This window comes from Labrus mixtus, chromosome 20, assembly GCF_963584025.1.
Source record: "Labrus mixtus chromosome 20, fLabMix1.1, whole genome shotgun sequence".
Taxonomy (NCBI): domain Eukaryota; kingdom Metazoa; phylum Chordata; class Actinopteri; order Labriformes; family Labridae; genus Labrus; species Labrus mixtus.
The window spans coordinates 10,514,089-10,527,935 of NC_083631.1; the positions used below are offsets into that span (position 1 = coordinate 10,514,089).

The 13,847-nt window shown below is 40.8% G+C and overlaps 1 protein-coding gene across 1 annotated transcript in view; it reads right to left on the minus strand.

Moving 5' to 3' along the window:
* Positions 1-6,361: 6,361 nt before the first annotated feature.
* The window catches only part of smg1 (SMG1 nonsense mediated mRNA decay associated PI3K related kinase), a 76,057-nt gene continuing 68,571 nt past the window's right edge, over positions 6,362-13,847 (minus strand). The window contains exons 57-64 of the mRNA XM_061027178.1: positions 13,672-13,824; positions 13,375-13,554; positions 11,026-11,253; positions 10,521-10,732; positions 10,250-10,350; positions 9,556-9,732; positions 9,046-9,152; positions 6,362-7,586 (exon numbers count right to left, since the gene is read on the minus strand). Coding sequence (XP_060883161.1) covers positions 7,509-7,586; positions 9,046-9,152; positions 9,556-9,732; positions 10,250-10,350; positions 10,521-10,732; positions 11,026-11,253; positions 13,375-13,554; positions 13,672-13,824 — 1,236 coding nt within the window. The 3' untranslated portion in view covers positions 6,362-7,508. The remainder of the gene's footprint in view (positions 7,587-9,045; positions 9,153-9,555; positions 9,733-10,249; positions 10,351-10,520; positions 10,733-11,025; positions 11,254-13,374; positions 13,555-13,671; positions 13,825-13,847) is intronic.

Below are 13,847 nucleotides of genomic sequence, written 5' to 3' on the forward strand. Positions count from 1 at the left end.
ATTGTTTGGATTGTGCCGAGGTTCTCAGGAATGAGACATCTTGGTATTTGAATTTTTGAAGATTTTACAGGTCACAGAGCCATTTGGTCTTGAGTGCAGGGGGAACAGGCTCATCCCATCCAACAACACGCTTGCACATTTCTTGCTCAACTTGTTTTCCATAGAAGATGTAGGGAGAGAGAAATCCTAATGGATCATACACACTTGCAACTGTTGCTAGGATTCCTCGTTGTGTGGCTGGCATTTCTTTGAGGATGACACTGAATGAGACATGAGACATCAGCCTCTACATTCCACTTTACTCCAAGTACACTCTGCATTGGAACCTCATTGTAGTTCAGATTTACATCTTTCCTGTCACTTGATTGTTCTGTCTCTGGAATCGCATCCAGGACCTCTCTGTTGTTGCACACTAATTGGTGTAAGCGCAGCTTTCCTTTGACACAGATTTCTTGTGCTTCATTGACCAGCTGTTTTGCACTGTCAACTGAATCAAAGCTGATGAGCTCATCATCTACATAGAAACTTTTGAGAATGAAGCTGGCTGAGAAAGAAGATAGGGTGATCATTTAAAAAAATTACCTGAAGAAGACCTCTGGTCGAGACGTAGTGATCAATAAAACCCCCTTTTTTGCAGCAATTTATCAAGTGTGCGGGGCTATCTTCTTTCTCAGTTTTGCTATTTTTGCACTGCCCTGCACCAACGTGATGTGCATCTAACTACTTCTTTTTCTAATGAAGCTGGCTGCACAAGGGTAGTGTAGATCATTCCCTTAATGATCGCTCTGTTTGTTTACTACAGGCCACCGTAACAGGTGTGTGTTTATTCTGATCAGCGCCACTGGAGTGCTCAGTTATTACATAACTGTCCTGCTCTCGGTTAATAAATGAACCAGTGGTCAATAATATTGTCTTCTCATTCACACTCGTGCACTGGGTGTAAGAAAGACAATTCAACATGGTGTCAGAAATAGTACAAACTCCTCGCCTGTGAGTATTTTGTCGTCGGACAAAGTAAAAGTGCCGGGACTTTTTTAGGCTAACAAGCTACTAACTAAAGCTACGCTACGTCGCAACAATGGCGGATGGATTTCGACATCTTTATCGCCGCAGCGCACTTCGACAAGCCTGCTAGGACAAAGGCTTATATCCTCCTCAATCTTGCAGGACCAGATGCCATTGAACGAGAGCACTCGTTTGTCCACGCAGCTGAAGTAAGAGCACCCAGCGACGATGGAGCAGTAATCACTCCAACAGAGTCCAGAGAGAAAATTCTGTGAAATATGCAATCCACAAAATAAGAAAAATAATGGAGAGACACAAGTTTCATTCAAGAAATCAGAAACAATGTGAGAGCATCAAGTCATTCATCAGTGATCTGAGGATTAAAGCTAAAAGCTGCCATTTTGGAGATTTGACTGATGAACTTGTCTGTGACTGGATAGTGTGTGGCATCACTAATGACACTCTTAGAAAATCCCTGTTAAGAGACAGTGAATAAACATTAACCAAAGCCATTTCTCTCTGTCGCATCCACGAAATGAGGAGAGTAGCAAAACACTAGCCATTCAAGCTACTTATGTTGATATATTACGCCAAGTTTCCTTCAGAAAGTACCAGCCAAAGTCCCCATCATTTTCTCAGTCCCAGCCCATCAGTAACTGTGGTGGTAGCCACACGGCTAAGCGGGAAAAATGTCCAGCTTTCGGACAGCAGTGTCATAGCTGCAAGAAACTAAATCACACGCTGTAAATCAAAAACACACAGTCAAAACGGCTTTAAGAAAGAGACTTTCAGACAATCTGTGCACGAAATAGCAATACATGAGCCTGCAACGTGTAAGGACGACACTTTCTCTATCGTGTCGAGACTATCTTTCCACTACATATTCCACATGTATGGGGCTGACCACGGGGTCAAGTGACGTTGTGGACAATTAGCTTTTAGACAATCCACCTGTGAGGTGGCTAATGACAGTAGAAGAGCACCTGTGCACCACACTGTCACTGATCATTTTGATTCCACGAGAGCAGGTTGGCGGTTGTGTGAATTAAAACTGTGTTACTAGGAGGAGACAGTATTTGCCAATACCGAAGTGTAAGAGAGAGTGGGAGTTTTCCTCTCGGGGTTGCTGTTTACTCCACATATATTATGTCCGCTGTTTGTCGGGCTGTCAGCTATCACCGTTTCTCACAGTCCGTGCCTGGCGTATTGTTCTGTCGAGGGACTGACACGCCATAGGTACGAAGCCTATACGACTAATCCCGGCCACGGGAGAGGCGGTAGTGCTGTCGGTTGTGAGTAATCCAAAAGGGACGTTCCTGACGTATTGCTCTGGCGAGGGGTTCACGCGCCATAGGAATAAACTGTCCGTCCAAACCGCGGGGAGGCGGTGGTGTTGTGCACATAGGCACAACAGCTCTAACTCTAGCCAGCTGGCACTTCCTCATTCTCAATCGCGGTGTCAACCTCTGGCGAGATTAAGAGCCGCGGCCATAACTGTGAGGGTTGTGGTGTGCAGATGCCCATTGAGGATGGACATGATAGCTGTGTATTGTGTCTGGGAGTTAACCACACTACTTGGGCAAGAGAGAGAGAGAGAGAACCCTTCATCGTGCATGAATTGCTTTATTTTGCCATTACGGTCCTTGGAGGCCCGCTACAGTGTGTTTGGAAGGAAGGAGCAGGTTGCTCCACCCACTGGGTCCCGGCAGGCTAAGCGCCTCAGGGGGGCGGAGCCTGGCTGTGGCTCCAGGAACCTCCTTCCTGTTCCCCCTCTCAGGATGATGTTGACTGATTTATCTATCAAGACTGAGGGGGATGCGGAAGATCAAGAGGTTGATGTGGATGTGCTGGGGCACTTTGTCAACGACCTCCCTCTGTGGCAAGAGGAGGCTGCTCTGGCACCGGAGGAGGTGCAGTGAGCTCCGCCTAGATACCACAATAGGCCAGGCACCTGCGCCATCATGCTTTGATGAGGGTATGGAGACACGGCCGGTGCCATTTCTGGTGCCTCTTCTCCCAGATGTCGAGGAGTGGATGCAGGCTGGGTTTGCACAAACCCACTGAACCATTGAAATTCTCTACCTCAAGTAGACGGTTGTCTGCTATGCAGGATTGAGAAAAGGTTGGCTGTGCAGCACTGCATCCTTTGGACCAGACCATTGCAGCCCTCATGTTCCCTTCAGGCTCTGTTCAGGGGAAACCTAGCTGCCCGACGAAGGGGTGCAGAATGTTGGCTGCCTCTCTGGTTAAGGTCAACAGGGCAATGGCAGTTCAGGCGCAGCTGGCTAATACAGGGTCCATATTGGCACTGTATCATCGGCAGCTGGCGAGTGAGCTGGGTGCAGGATATGATATGCGCATCGTATCGGAACTGCAGCTTGTTTCATCTGTCATGGCACAGTTGATGAAGGAGCAGGCTGCAGCTGCTGGGAAAGGCATAGCGTCTCTCTGGGTGACGAGACGCCAGCTTTGATTGTCACAGTCTGGGTTGCAGCCCGAGGACAAAAGCTGCATTCTGAAACTGGCCGCTGATCCCTCAGCCATGTTTGGACCAGGTGCTAAGGCTATGTTGCAACAGGCCCAAGAAGCGTGTCGCTGTGCACACAAAGTTTCTGGTGCACTGGTAAAGCATCGTAGGTGGCGGGGGACTGGACAGTGGATCTCTGGAGACCTCAGATTATTATTATTATGCAGTGTACAACAGCACAGACAGACAGATGCAGCGCGCAGAGCTGTCAATCAAATCTGCTACAACCCGTATATGGGCATAGCCGTTTTACGCAATAAAATAAAATCCATTGAGTTTTAAAAAAATCTCTAGAAAGAATTCTGCTCAAATCTGGTCGAAACAACAGGCAAACTTGATCCATTCCACTCTGGTTCACATCATCTCCAAACATTAAGACAGGCCAAATACATTTGCAAGAGCACTCTTTTTTTTCAGATTTTTTTTAACAGCATTCAAGTGGAGTGGAGTGATAATGCTCTTCAGATCATTACAAATAAAACACAGGCAATTTTGTTTGGTTTACCATCTGATGCTTACAATGCCCCTATTGTTATTCATAATGATTTTTTAAAGTTTCATATTACAAATATTTGGGTGTAATGATTGACCATTTGTTGTCCACATTGAATATATCTGCATGAAAAACAAATCAAATCATTTATTTTCTCCGCCAGTTGAGATCTTATGGGTTAGAGACGATGACGATGAGTAGACAAATTCTTATTTTGTTTTTTACTTCTGTGATTCTGTGTCCTACAGTACTGGAACACTATTTGGTACATATGTCTGTCCACAAATAAAAAATCTGCTCAAACATTGTAGGTCATCCGCTGCAGATACTTTATAAATCAGCCGACTATAAAAACATGTTTTTTAAATGTATTTATTATTTTTATTTCACTTTTGCAGTTTTACATAGAGTGAATAGATAATACATGCCTATATGTACAAAATAAAGACATTTGGCAGAAAAGCCAAACAGGAATGTGTGATCTATGAGACAGGACAAGATGAACCGGACGCAGAGGACGGAATCAGACACACAGGACAGGCGGGACAAAACCAGACAGACAGGACAGACAGGGCAAAAGCCAGACAGACAAATAGGATAAAATCCAGGAAAAAATGGCAGGGTCATACTGATTAACTGATTGAGAAGTACTGCACATTATGGTTTGCTGTAGCTTTAGTAACAAACAAGATAAGAAACAATGTTTATAAATAATAGAACAAAATAAAATAAAATATGAATAAAATGAAAAAACAGCAGTAAAGGACAAAAATAGTAGCCTATATACATGGTTAAGTTGGACAAATGGTAATGAAATATTAACTTTATATAATGATACGAGGATTACAACTGTTTGTGGAGATAAAGAGGAATCAGTGTTGAAGATATTGCGAAAAAGAGGACCAGACATTTTCAAAGGAAGCCATATTATTTTTCAACGATGCTATCATTTTTTCGAGGTTTGAGTGGTCTGTGAGTAGGGTGAGCCAGTGGAGTGTGGATATTTTGGTTTTGCCTTTCTAGTTTAATAGTATGACTTTTTTGGCAATGGTAAGTGATATTAACAAGAAAGGATTGAGGTGTTTCGGGAGCGGTAGGGACGAGATGTCACCTAGTAGTACAATGATGGGGCATAGGGTGATGCTGAGGATGTCAGAAAACTTGCTCATGACCTCCGACCAGAAGGTTTGAATGTTTGGGCAGGTCAAGAGGGCATGGAAGTATTTATCAGTTGTGGTTGGACAGGAGGAGTTATTTTGGCTGAAGCCCATACGGTAGAGTTTGTGAGTGTGTTCTTTGGAGGACTTTATACTGTACGAGTTGGGTTTTTGAATTACAGGTCATAGAGAATGTGTTATTGCATATGTTGTGCCAGTTGAAATCTGTTGGGAGATTGTTGATGTCTGTGATCCATTTGTCTGTAGGAGTTGATATTGTTCTGTCTTTAGATATTACAGTAGTGTGTATATCTGGGATGGGGTTTTCTGAGGTTTAAGCAGTAGCAGTTTTAAATAGAGGTAGGCTGTGGTTGTTAAAGGTTGAGTTATTCATATATTTTCCTGATGACTCATTTTAATTGGATATACTGAAAGTAACAGTTATCTGGTATGTTGTAATTTTTTGGGATTTGGTCGAAGGTCAGGAGCAAGCCATCAAGTATAAAAACATGTTAAGGCTGGCAAGCAGCAGTCTCTGACCTTAACCATGCCCTTAACAGTGAATTTGAAGTATTATCATCAAACTGGAGATACAGGGTCCCACGTTTTAATAAGGTCAGACTGAACATCAGTTAATGTTATGGAGTTGACTCCAAGATGAAAGCGTGTTCAAGGTCTCTAAATATTATTTCATGTTGTGTCATGTTTGTAACTTTGTATCTTGTCTTTAATGTGTATGTCGTAAATGGAGCTGCTGTGATGTGAGACACTAGAGTCTAGTCACTAGACTTTGTCTGACAAAGTCTTATCACTCAACAGGGTAGAAGCTCATCCTGTTACACTTGTTTTTTTGCATCTTTTCTTTTAATATAATCAAAAATGTATTTGCATTTTATTTCTTATATATATACACCCTATCATATCTGGGTGTATATGTACATTTTGAAGTTACTCTTTTAGGTTTTCTTTTGCTCAGTGACAATTACATTGATATACTCAGTGACAGTGCTTCATTTTAAACTACTTCTGTGATTCTCACGTCTTTTAGACCCCACTGAAAAAACAGAAACATAACCTAACCTATTCCTGGAATGAAGAAACATTTTAACCATCTTTTTATAATAGAACATGCGTGTTTGATAGAATGATTCTTATTGTTAAATGAATCACACATAACTCTTTAGTTTAATGTTTAATTTGGCATACAACAAAATTCAATAAAAGCATAAAGAATTAACATTTTACACCATCACCCAAAATGAATGTCTCCCACTAAAAATGTAAAACTTGAAGGTCAAGAATAATAAAATGCAAGGATAGGGGCTGTGGAGTGAATACATGAGACAAGCAACATCTTCTGAAAGGCAAGGCAAATAAGGCAGAACTCTCCTATAGCTATATCTAACAAAGGACTGGAATTTACAAATCACAACACACACAAAAGATACACAAAGAAGAAAAAGAAGCAGACAGGTGTCTGAGTGACTCTTTGCATGTATTTTCTAAGCTCTAAAAATGAGCATTCCAAAAGTATTTCATACAACAGGATGTTTGTTCTTTCCACAAAAGCACATGGGAAATCTGACAACAGTGAACTGTCAGTCTTAACTGTAAGGCATAACAATCAAATTACCGTTTGACTATTTGTTTTCAATGTATTTATTTCATTTTAGGGTATTCAAGTAGCCTAAAGAAAACTGTTTAACCTTCATTCCCACCATTTTTGCCCAATCGAGCAACCAACGGGTCAATCAGAGTCACATGACCATTGAGGAAAAGATTAGAGAACACAAATGTTGTGGCATAGTAAATGTACCATCCATCTGAGCTTTGGTCCCAATGAAGTCCCACCCGCAGCTCGTGCTGTATGCTTCAGAGATTAACCACTCACTTCCTGCCTCATCTTGTCTTCAGGTGGAGTTTGATTTTCTCAAAGGATGAAGTGGGGTTTATGGGCACAACTTGAAAGAGAGCTATGCAAATGAATGGAGAAGGTATATCCAAGTTAAGGGTAAAGAGGCAACAAGCCCCTTACCCCCTTCCCCGAAATCAGCACTGCTTTGCCTTGTCAAACCCCATAAAGGAATGCATGGCAGCTGGCCAACTACGCAAAGTGTTAGCCCAATCGCCGATGGTTGGGGGAGTGTGGTTGCAGCGGTGCCACAAGGTCACTGCCCCAGGAGATTGCTAGGGCGGACTAAGCATCCGCTTCACATTTCCTTCCCCCAGAGTAACCTGGTGCTGCTGTGGCGACACCCCAGACCCACTGGACCTCTGGTGGATCTCCAAGCCTTCTTTGGATCATAGACATGAACCAGCATAGCATTCACACCCAGGCAGTCCAGCCTTCATATAACTGGGCCAGGTTGTCCATGTTGGTGGCCTCCTTGATGACAAAGTCCACCTGCAAAAAAAACAGGCCAGACAACAGGTCAGGAAACATAGTTAGCAACCACTTCTATACCACAGCAGGTCTGACCTGAGGGGCAATCAGCTCAATATGTAAAATGAAAATAGAATGTGTATGTAAATGTGAAAAAAAGAGAAGGTTTTAAAGAGACTGCAAGTCTGAACAACATATAGATCCATCAAGCTCAACCTCTTTCATTAGCAAATAATAGTTAAAGAATGACAATATGAATGCACCTAGTTTTTAAATAGCCACCCTTAATATAGTAAAGGGAAAATGCAAATTAATTTGTTGCAAACTCTCAATTGTTGCTTCATTTTCTTCTAGGATAGACTGATGGAATGTTGTAATTTACACATGAAAACTGATTAAGGTTGAATCTTACGTAAGAACAGTGCTTACTAAAGGGTGAGCCACGGTAATGGCACCACAGGTAGGCAGCAAAGGTACATTTTTGTGTAAAAATGTGTAATTTACTTGTTGAACATTGAACATGGTACTTCATAAATTGATATGTGGCATATTTCAAATAAGGGGTAATTTGAGTATCGACTATTCTGTGCTTGTTATGTTTAAATGCATAAAAGAACATTGCATGAAAAACAGTCAAAAAAAAAAGGTAGCATGTACATTTTTAAAATATAAGTTTAAAATTGACAAAATTGGCAATAAATCCTGGAAAAGGTATGATGGGCTTTCACTTTGGACTATCAGAGCGTACCCGGTTCTACATAACAGGCAGTAAAATGATATGCCATTCAAGTTCAGCTTTAAAAAAAAACGACAACTTCCATCCATATACGATAACCAGCAACATAAAAAAAGAAAAAAGGGACAACCCCCTTTCTCTATTTATCCGTGTACTTGTCGCAAGCAGGGTCTCAACACACACTCCCCAGAGAAACACACACACACACACACACACACACACATACAAAGAGAGATATATTCAATTCATTCTTAAATTGCATAGACTCAAGTGTGCTGTTCATGCTTAACAAGGATCCTCTTATTCACCCTAAAGACTTAAAGCCCATCTTTGTCATTGGGACCAAGCTGTTTTATATGCCATCATTGACATCAACATCAGCTGTCCTCTGCCTCACACAGTTATACTGCTGATGAGAGAACGCAATGACTGGTGAAAACATTGTAAACAGAGCTTAGCATTTGGGAAAACATTACAAAACATACAACTGATAAAATGAGAGAGCAGAGTTTTAGATGTGTGTATCTACAATAAAAAGGAGACTCAATAATAGTTTGAGTGGTGTGATGAATTAATATATAATATGTTTATGTGTGTCTTCAAATATTTTTAATAGTAGGCAACCCCCACCCCACCCCCAAAGTTGTATTGGCCCCAGAGTTATTTTCAATTTCACATTGGGCCAAAGTACTCCTACTGTAAATTTGGGAAAGGCTGCATTAAATCAAGTGTCTTGAATGTTACCTGCTCAGTAACGCTCATCCTCCTGTTGGGATCAATGTCTCTGCCCTCCAGCTTGGCTTTGACTCTCTTCCATACACTTACTGCATACGAGTTTCTCTCCTGGACAGCTGTAAGAAAGCACAGGGCAAAATCAAAGCATTTCATTGAGATTTAACCACAATTGAAATCAAAATATTCATACTGCTTTTCTTGAAATCAATATCAAATATTCCACTCTAAATTAAAAGGTAAGCCTATATTCGCCCTTAGAAGTCTGAGTTAAGCTACTGAGAAATAATACATCTGTTTAGAAGTACTCTGACTTATGACCTGTGTTTGCATTTTCTCTATATTTGTTGTTTTTAATATATCATTTGAATTTCACTTGGGAATAAACTGAAATAGATATGCACTGCTTTGTAAAGATTGCTATATAGAGGCATTTGGTTGAACATATTTAAATTGGTGACTTAAAGAAATCTAAACCACAGATTAGCATGCTGTCCCTTGGTAGAGAAAGTAGAAGAGTACCTCGTCCTGTTTTGGGGTCTCGTACAGCCCTCTTTGGGCTGGGGTTTAGACCTTTACTGTTCATCAGCAGAGTGCTTGGTGGGGTATCATTGGGGGTTCCCAGGTTACGTTGCAGAGTCTTGCGTGCATTTTGGGACATTGAGTCAGGCTGGGTCTTCACTCCACTGCATCTTACAGCTAAAGTCAAACCACATTTTATTAAGAATATTTTGTTATTATTATACACATATAATTAAGACATTGCTTTCCATCTATGCCTTGGACACATAAAGGGTGGCTGCAAAGTTTGTAGATTCGTCCACGAGAAAGACATACATAGATATGATCAAGCTCAATTCATTCAGTTAAAAGCCTGTTTTTAAACCAAATCATTCCTGGGAATATAGAGTTACAGGATTAGCGGGGGAAAAAAGAAAAGCTTTTCTTGCACAGAACTTTCTGTTTCTACCATTATAAAACATAATTTATCAGTTCAATATTGACTCTATCACACATAAAGTTATCATCGACTAAAGTACTGAACACATTGTAAAACATTTTTCAGTGTTAGATGTTCATACAGACCATTTTATTGTCTTTCAGGGAAAACTGTTCACCTCATAGGAAGAAAGAAAGTACTGTTTCTTGACAACTAACTTTCAGGATATTAAGTGTGAGGGGTCACAAAAGTGTGTATATTCCTGTATACCCCTACCTGCTGCAAAGCTCGTCTGTGCTGCAGAAACAGGACTGGCACATTCATTGTCTCTGTCCGTCACCAGGGGAGAGGCAAAGCCCACCAGGCCATTGTATACACTAGTGATGTAAAAACAAATTATTAATACAATTTAGTATATAATAGAATTTACTTAATTGTCATTATACACAATTGAACAAAGCTTTGAGTGTCATCTCAGCAATAAAGGAGTTATATGGAAGGTTAAATGTGTTTAGATAAGAGTATATGTGTATGTGAGAGAGAGTACCTTTGGCTTTGAGACTGCAGCTCCTTCAGTGTAGATGGAATCTCCTCCAAAAGTTCAAGCTGCTCGTGGTTGCGAGGCTGCCCACTGGCTTGAACCAAAGTAAATAACACCAGCTGGATGTTGTCCTGCCATGCTTTGTACTCCAATAGGAAGTGACGCACGCTGCCTTCATATGCCACCTCTTCTCCATCTGCCAATGCCACTTCTTCATCCTGTATCAAAGAATTAACACAAAAGAGGCACAGATGAAACAAAAATGATGCGTCAGGTTAAATTAACTGCACACTGATTAAGAAAGGCATGCACAGACTGGGCTTAATACTGAAAGAATGATCTGTTTGGAGCCCAAACAGACCATTCTTGGGAACAGCTTGATTCTAAAAAAAATGTCTTCCCCCACATGTCGACCTTTTGCAGTGTCGAGCACTTTGTTTTGAATTGTGCTTTCAGCTGTGTTTCACATAGACAACATTAATTATGTACAGTAGCTGAATCTTAAGTTTACCTTAGCCATTGCTCTCAGCAAGTGTTTGACATCTGCCAGCTGGCGATTGTGGTTGGAAAGAATGGTCTTAATTGAGTCAACAAGTAGCTGCAGTGTCTCCCCACATGACTCCAGCTGCTGCTCTCGCTCCTCCCGAGTCCTTTGCTCAACACTCAGCTCCTCTTCCAGCTTCCTCTGGGCACAGCACAGCCAATCAGGACTTCCTATTGGCAGGTCCAGCACTGGGCTCTGTTGTGATAAATGAAAGAGCATACCATTTGACTTAACAATGTTAAGACAATTTTTAATGTCTAACAAGGAACAAAATGTACTCGTATATTTGTTAAACTGGGGGGCGGCTGTGGCTCAGTTGGTATCAACGACGCTACCAGAGTTCGATCCCCAGCTCTTGCTGCAACATGTCCTTGGGCAAGTCACTTTACCCTGCTGTTTCGTCGACGGCGTATGCATGTGTATGAAAAGGATTAGTTAGCAACCTCTGCTACTCAAAGTGCTTTTACACCGCAGGTCACCCTTACCCATTCACACACTGTTGGCAAACAGTGAGATTACTCATACTTGCTTTCCTATCTTCCCTAGCCCTACTGACAGCATCAGTAAGTTCAATGTTTTTTTAAGGATTTAGAAATACTTAACATATTAGAGAGGGAGTGGGCAGGCTAAACACAAACCATAAATTGTATCTCCTGCCCCTTAAAACGGTCTCCAAAGAGATTTGAATATTCAAAATGCAAATGGACAAGATCAATTGTTTTCCTTTGCAGGGATGTTAAAAGGTGTTCTTTGAGTCCCAAAAATTCCACTCCATCATAGTGTAATTTACATGGATTAACCATAAAATGTATTCTTGGACACATTGTAACATTTAAGTTGCGCTACATGTTTTATAGTTATTCTTTTTTTTGTATTCATATTTTGAATCTAAAAAGAACAGTTCAAAATGTGATGGAATCCTATAAATTCATATAGTTACTGCATTAATTAAATATACTAACATTTCTTTAAAGGAACTTGTTTTTTTTTAATAGCATACCCAGTCTACCATACAATTCAAGTTTGTGAAGTTAGATGTTGTGTTCTGTTTGGTTTGTGATATCTGTATGTCTGTATGTTTCACTTGAAGAATAAAACTATGCCCCAAGCTTTCAGAATATGTTAAGAAAGCATAGGAGTGTGGCTAAATGGCTTTAAAAGGTGTAGAGTTCCCTTTGAGGATGAATTGCTTTTTTACTGTAAAAAGTACACTATATTAAAATCACTATCAATTATTATTACTATAATGAATAGTTGAAAATAGTATTTGGCATCCAGTCAAACATATTGCAAAGAAGAATGAGGACAGACAATGGATGTAATGGTATATTTAGCTTTGAAGATGTATTCAAACATCCATCTTGAGAAAACGTTGCATTGCAGCCAGACGATATGTCTTTTTTCCTGTTTTAGTTAACACAAGATTATGTTTAAGACGAGACGTAAAAATAGTTTGGATCACTTTATTCCTGAAAGTGTAATGGCAGCTACCAACAACTTTAAAAAGGTAAAAAGCTTTTTTGTCTCTCAATGCTAGAGTTGACATTGTTAATAAACCAACAAAACTTGCATGTATTGAAGTTTGTTTTATTATGACCACTCTGCCAATTCCTTCTGTAATAATTTGATATTTTGCATAAACCATCTTAAATAGTGATTGGATCATGAAGCCCATAAAATTTGACATGAATCTCTTACCTTATGCCAACAGGAGTATTACCACGGACCAAGCATGGCAAACCATTATTTTTCTAACAGAGGTTTCTGATGTTTTCTTTTTATCCTTCAAACACAGATTTGGTGTTCATAATGCAACATCATCATGAAAAAAAAATAGGGTGGAGAGCTCTAGCTGTAGTTTAAACAGGCTTATTGCCTTAGCTCTGCCCATCCTTTCCTCTTTCCAACAACTCTCTTTGTGTCTGTTGAAGGTGGCAATGCCGTTTGGGTTGTGGTGGCATCTAAGGGTCATGTTGGTAGGTGATGTAACTTATTAGTAGGGCTTAGGGGCATAATTGGGATGAGGGGTTTAGACTTAAGACTGTATTGTCACCAAGGGGATTTTTTTTTTCCTCACAGCACCGTTACGGTCCAAACAGACAAGTCCCACCAAAGAACATTCATACACAGAAAACAGTTTCTTCACAGAGTGCTCATCCTTTGATTAGGGCCAAAGTATCTTGTGTTAATTTCAAAGTTCTGATAATTCTTCTACTTAAAACAAAAGTATGAATATTCTTCTTATGCACTTAAAAAGCAGCCATATACAGTATTTTGACAGCAATATAGAATGTACAGGATAGACATAGAACCTACCAGTCTGTTAAGTAGTTGGAGCTCCAGAGGAGACACTGTGGTATTAAATTGGGCAGCATAGGAACAGGTCTGCTGGCAGCGTTTCAACAGATCAAACAGCGCTGCATCCATGTTGAGTGCTTCAGGGGATCGGGTCCGAAGGCTTTCAAAGTTCAGGATGGTGGAACATAAAAAGGTGACCTGAAAAAGGCAGCAAGGACACCAGGTAGCTGCATTTACATTGGTCATCTTTTAAGTGATGTGACTGGTAAACACTTCACAAGTTGCCCCTTGATCATGATCAATCATTTGTTTTACCTGGCTGGTGCGCTGGTTTTCTCTGGCAACCATAGCGCGTCTATCCGTAATAGTCATCTCGAAATCCTGCAGGACAGGGGCAAGTGCCGGGTTGGCTCCACCAGCCCACTTCAGACGCTGTTCAATGCTAGCCTCAAGCGACGCCAGCTTCTCCTGCGAAAACCAAGGAGTCAGAC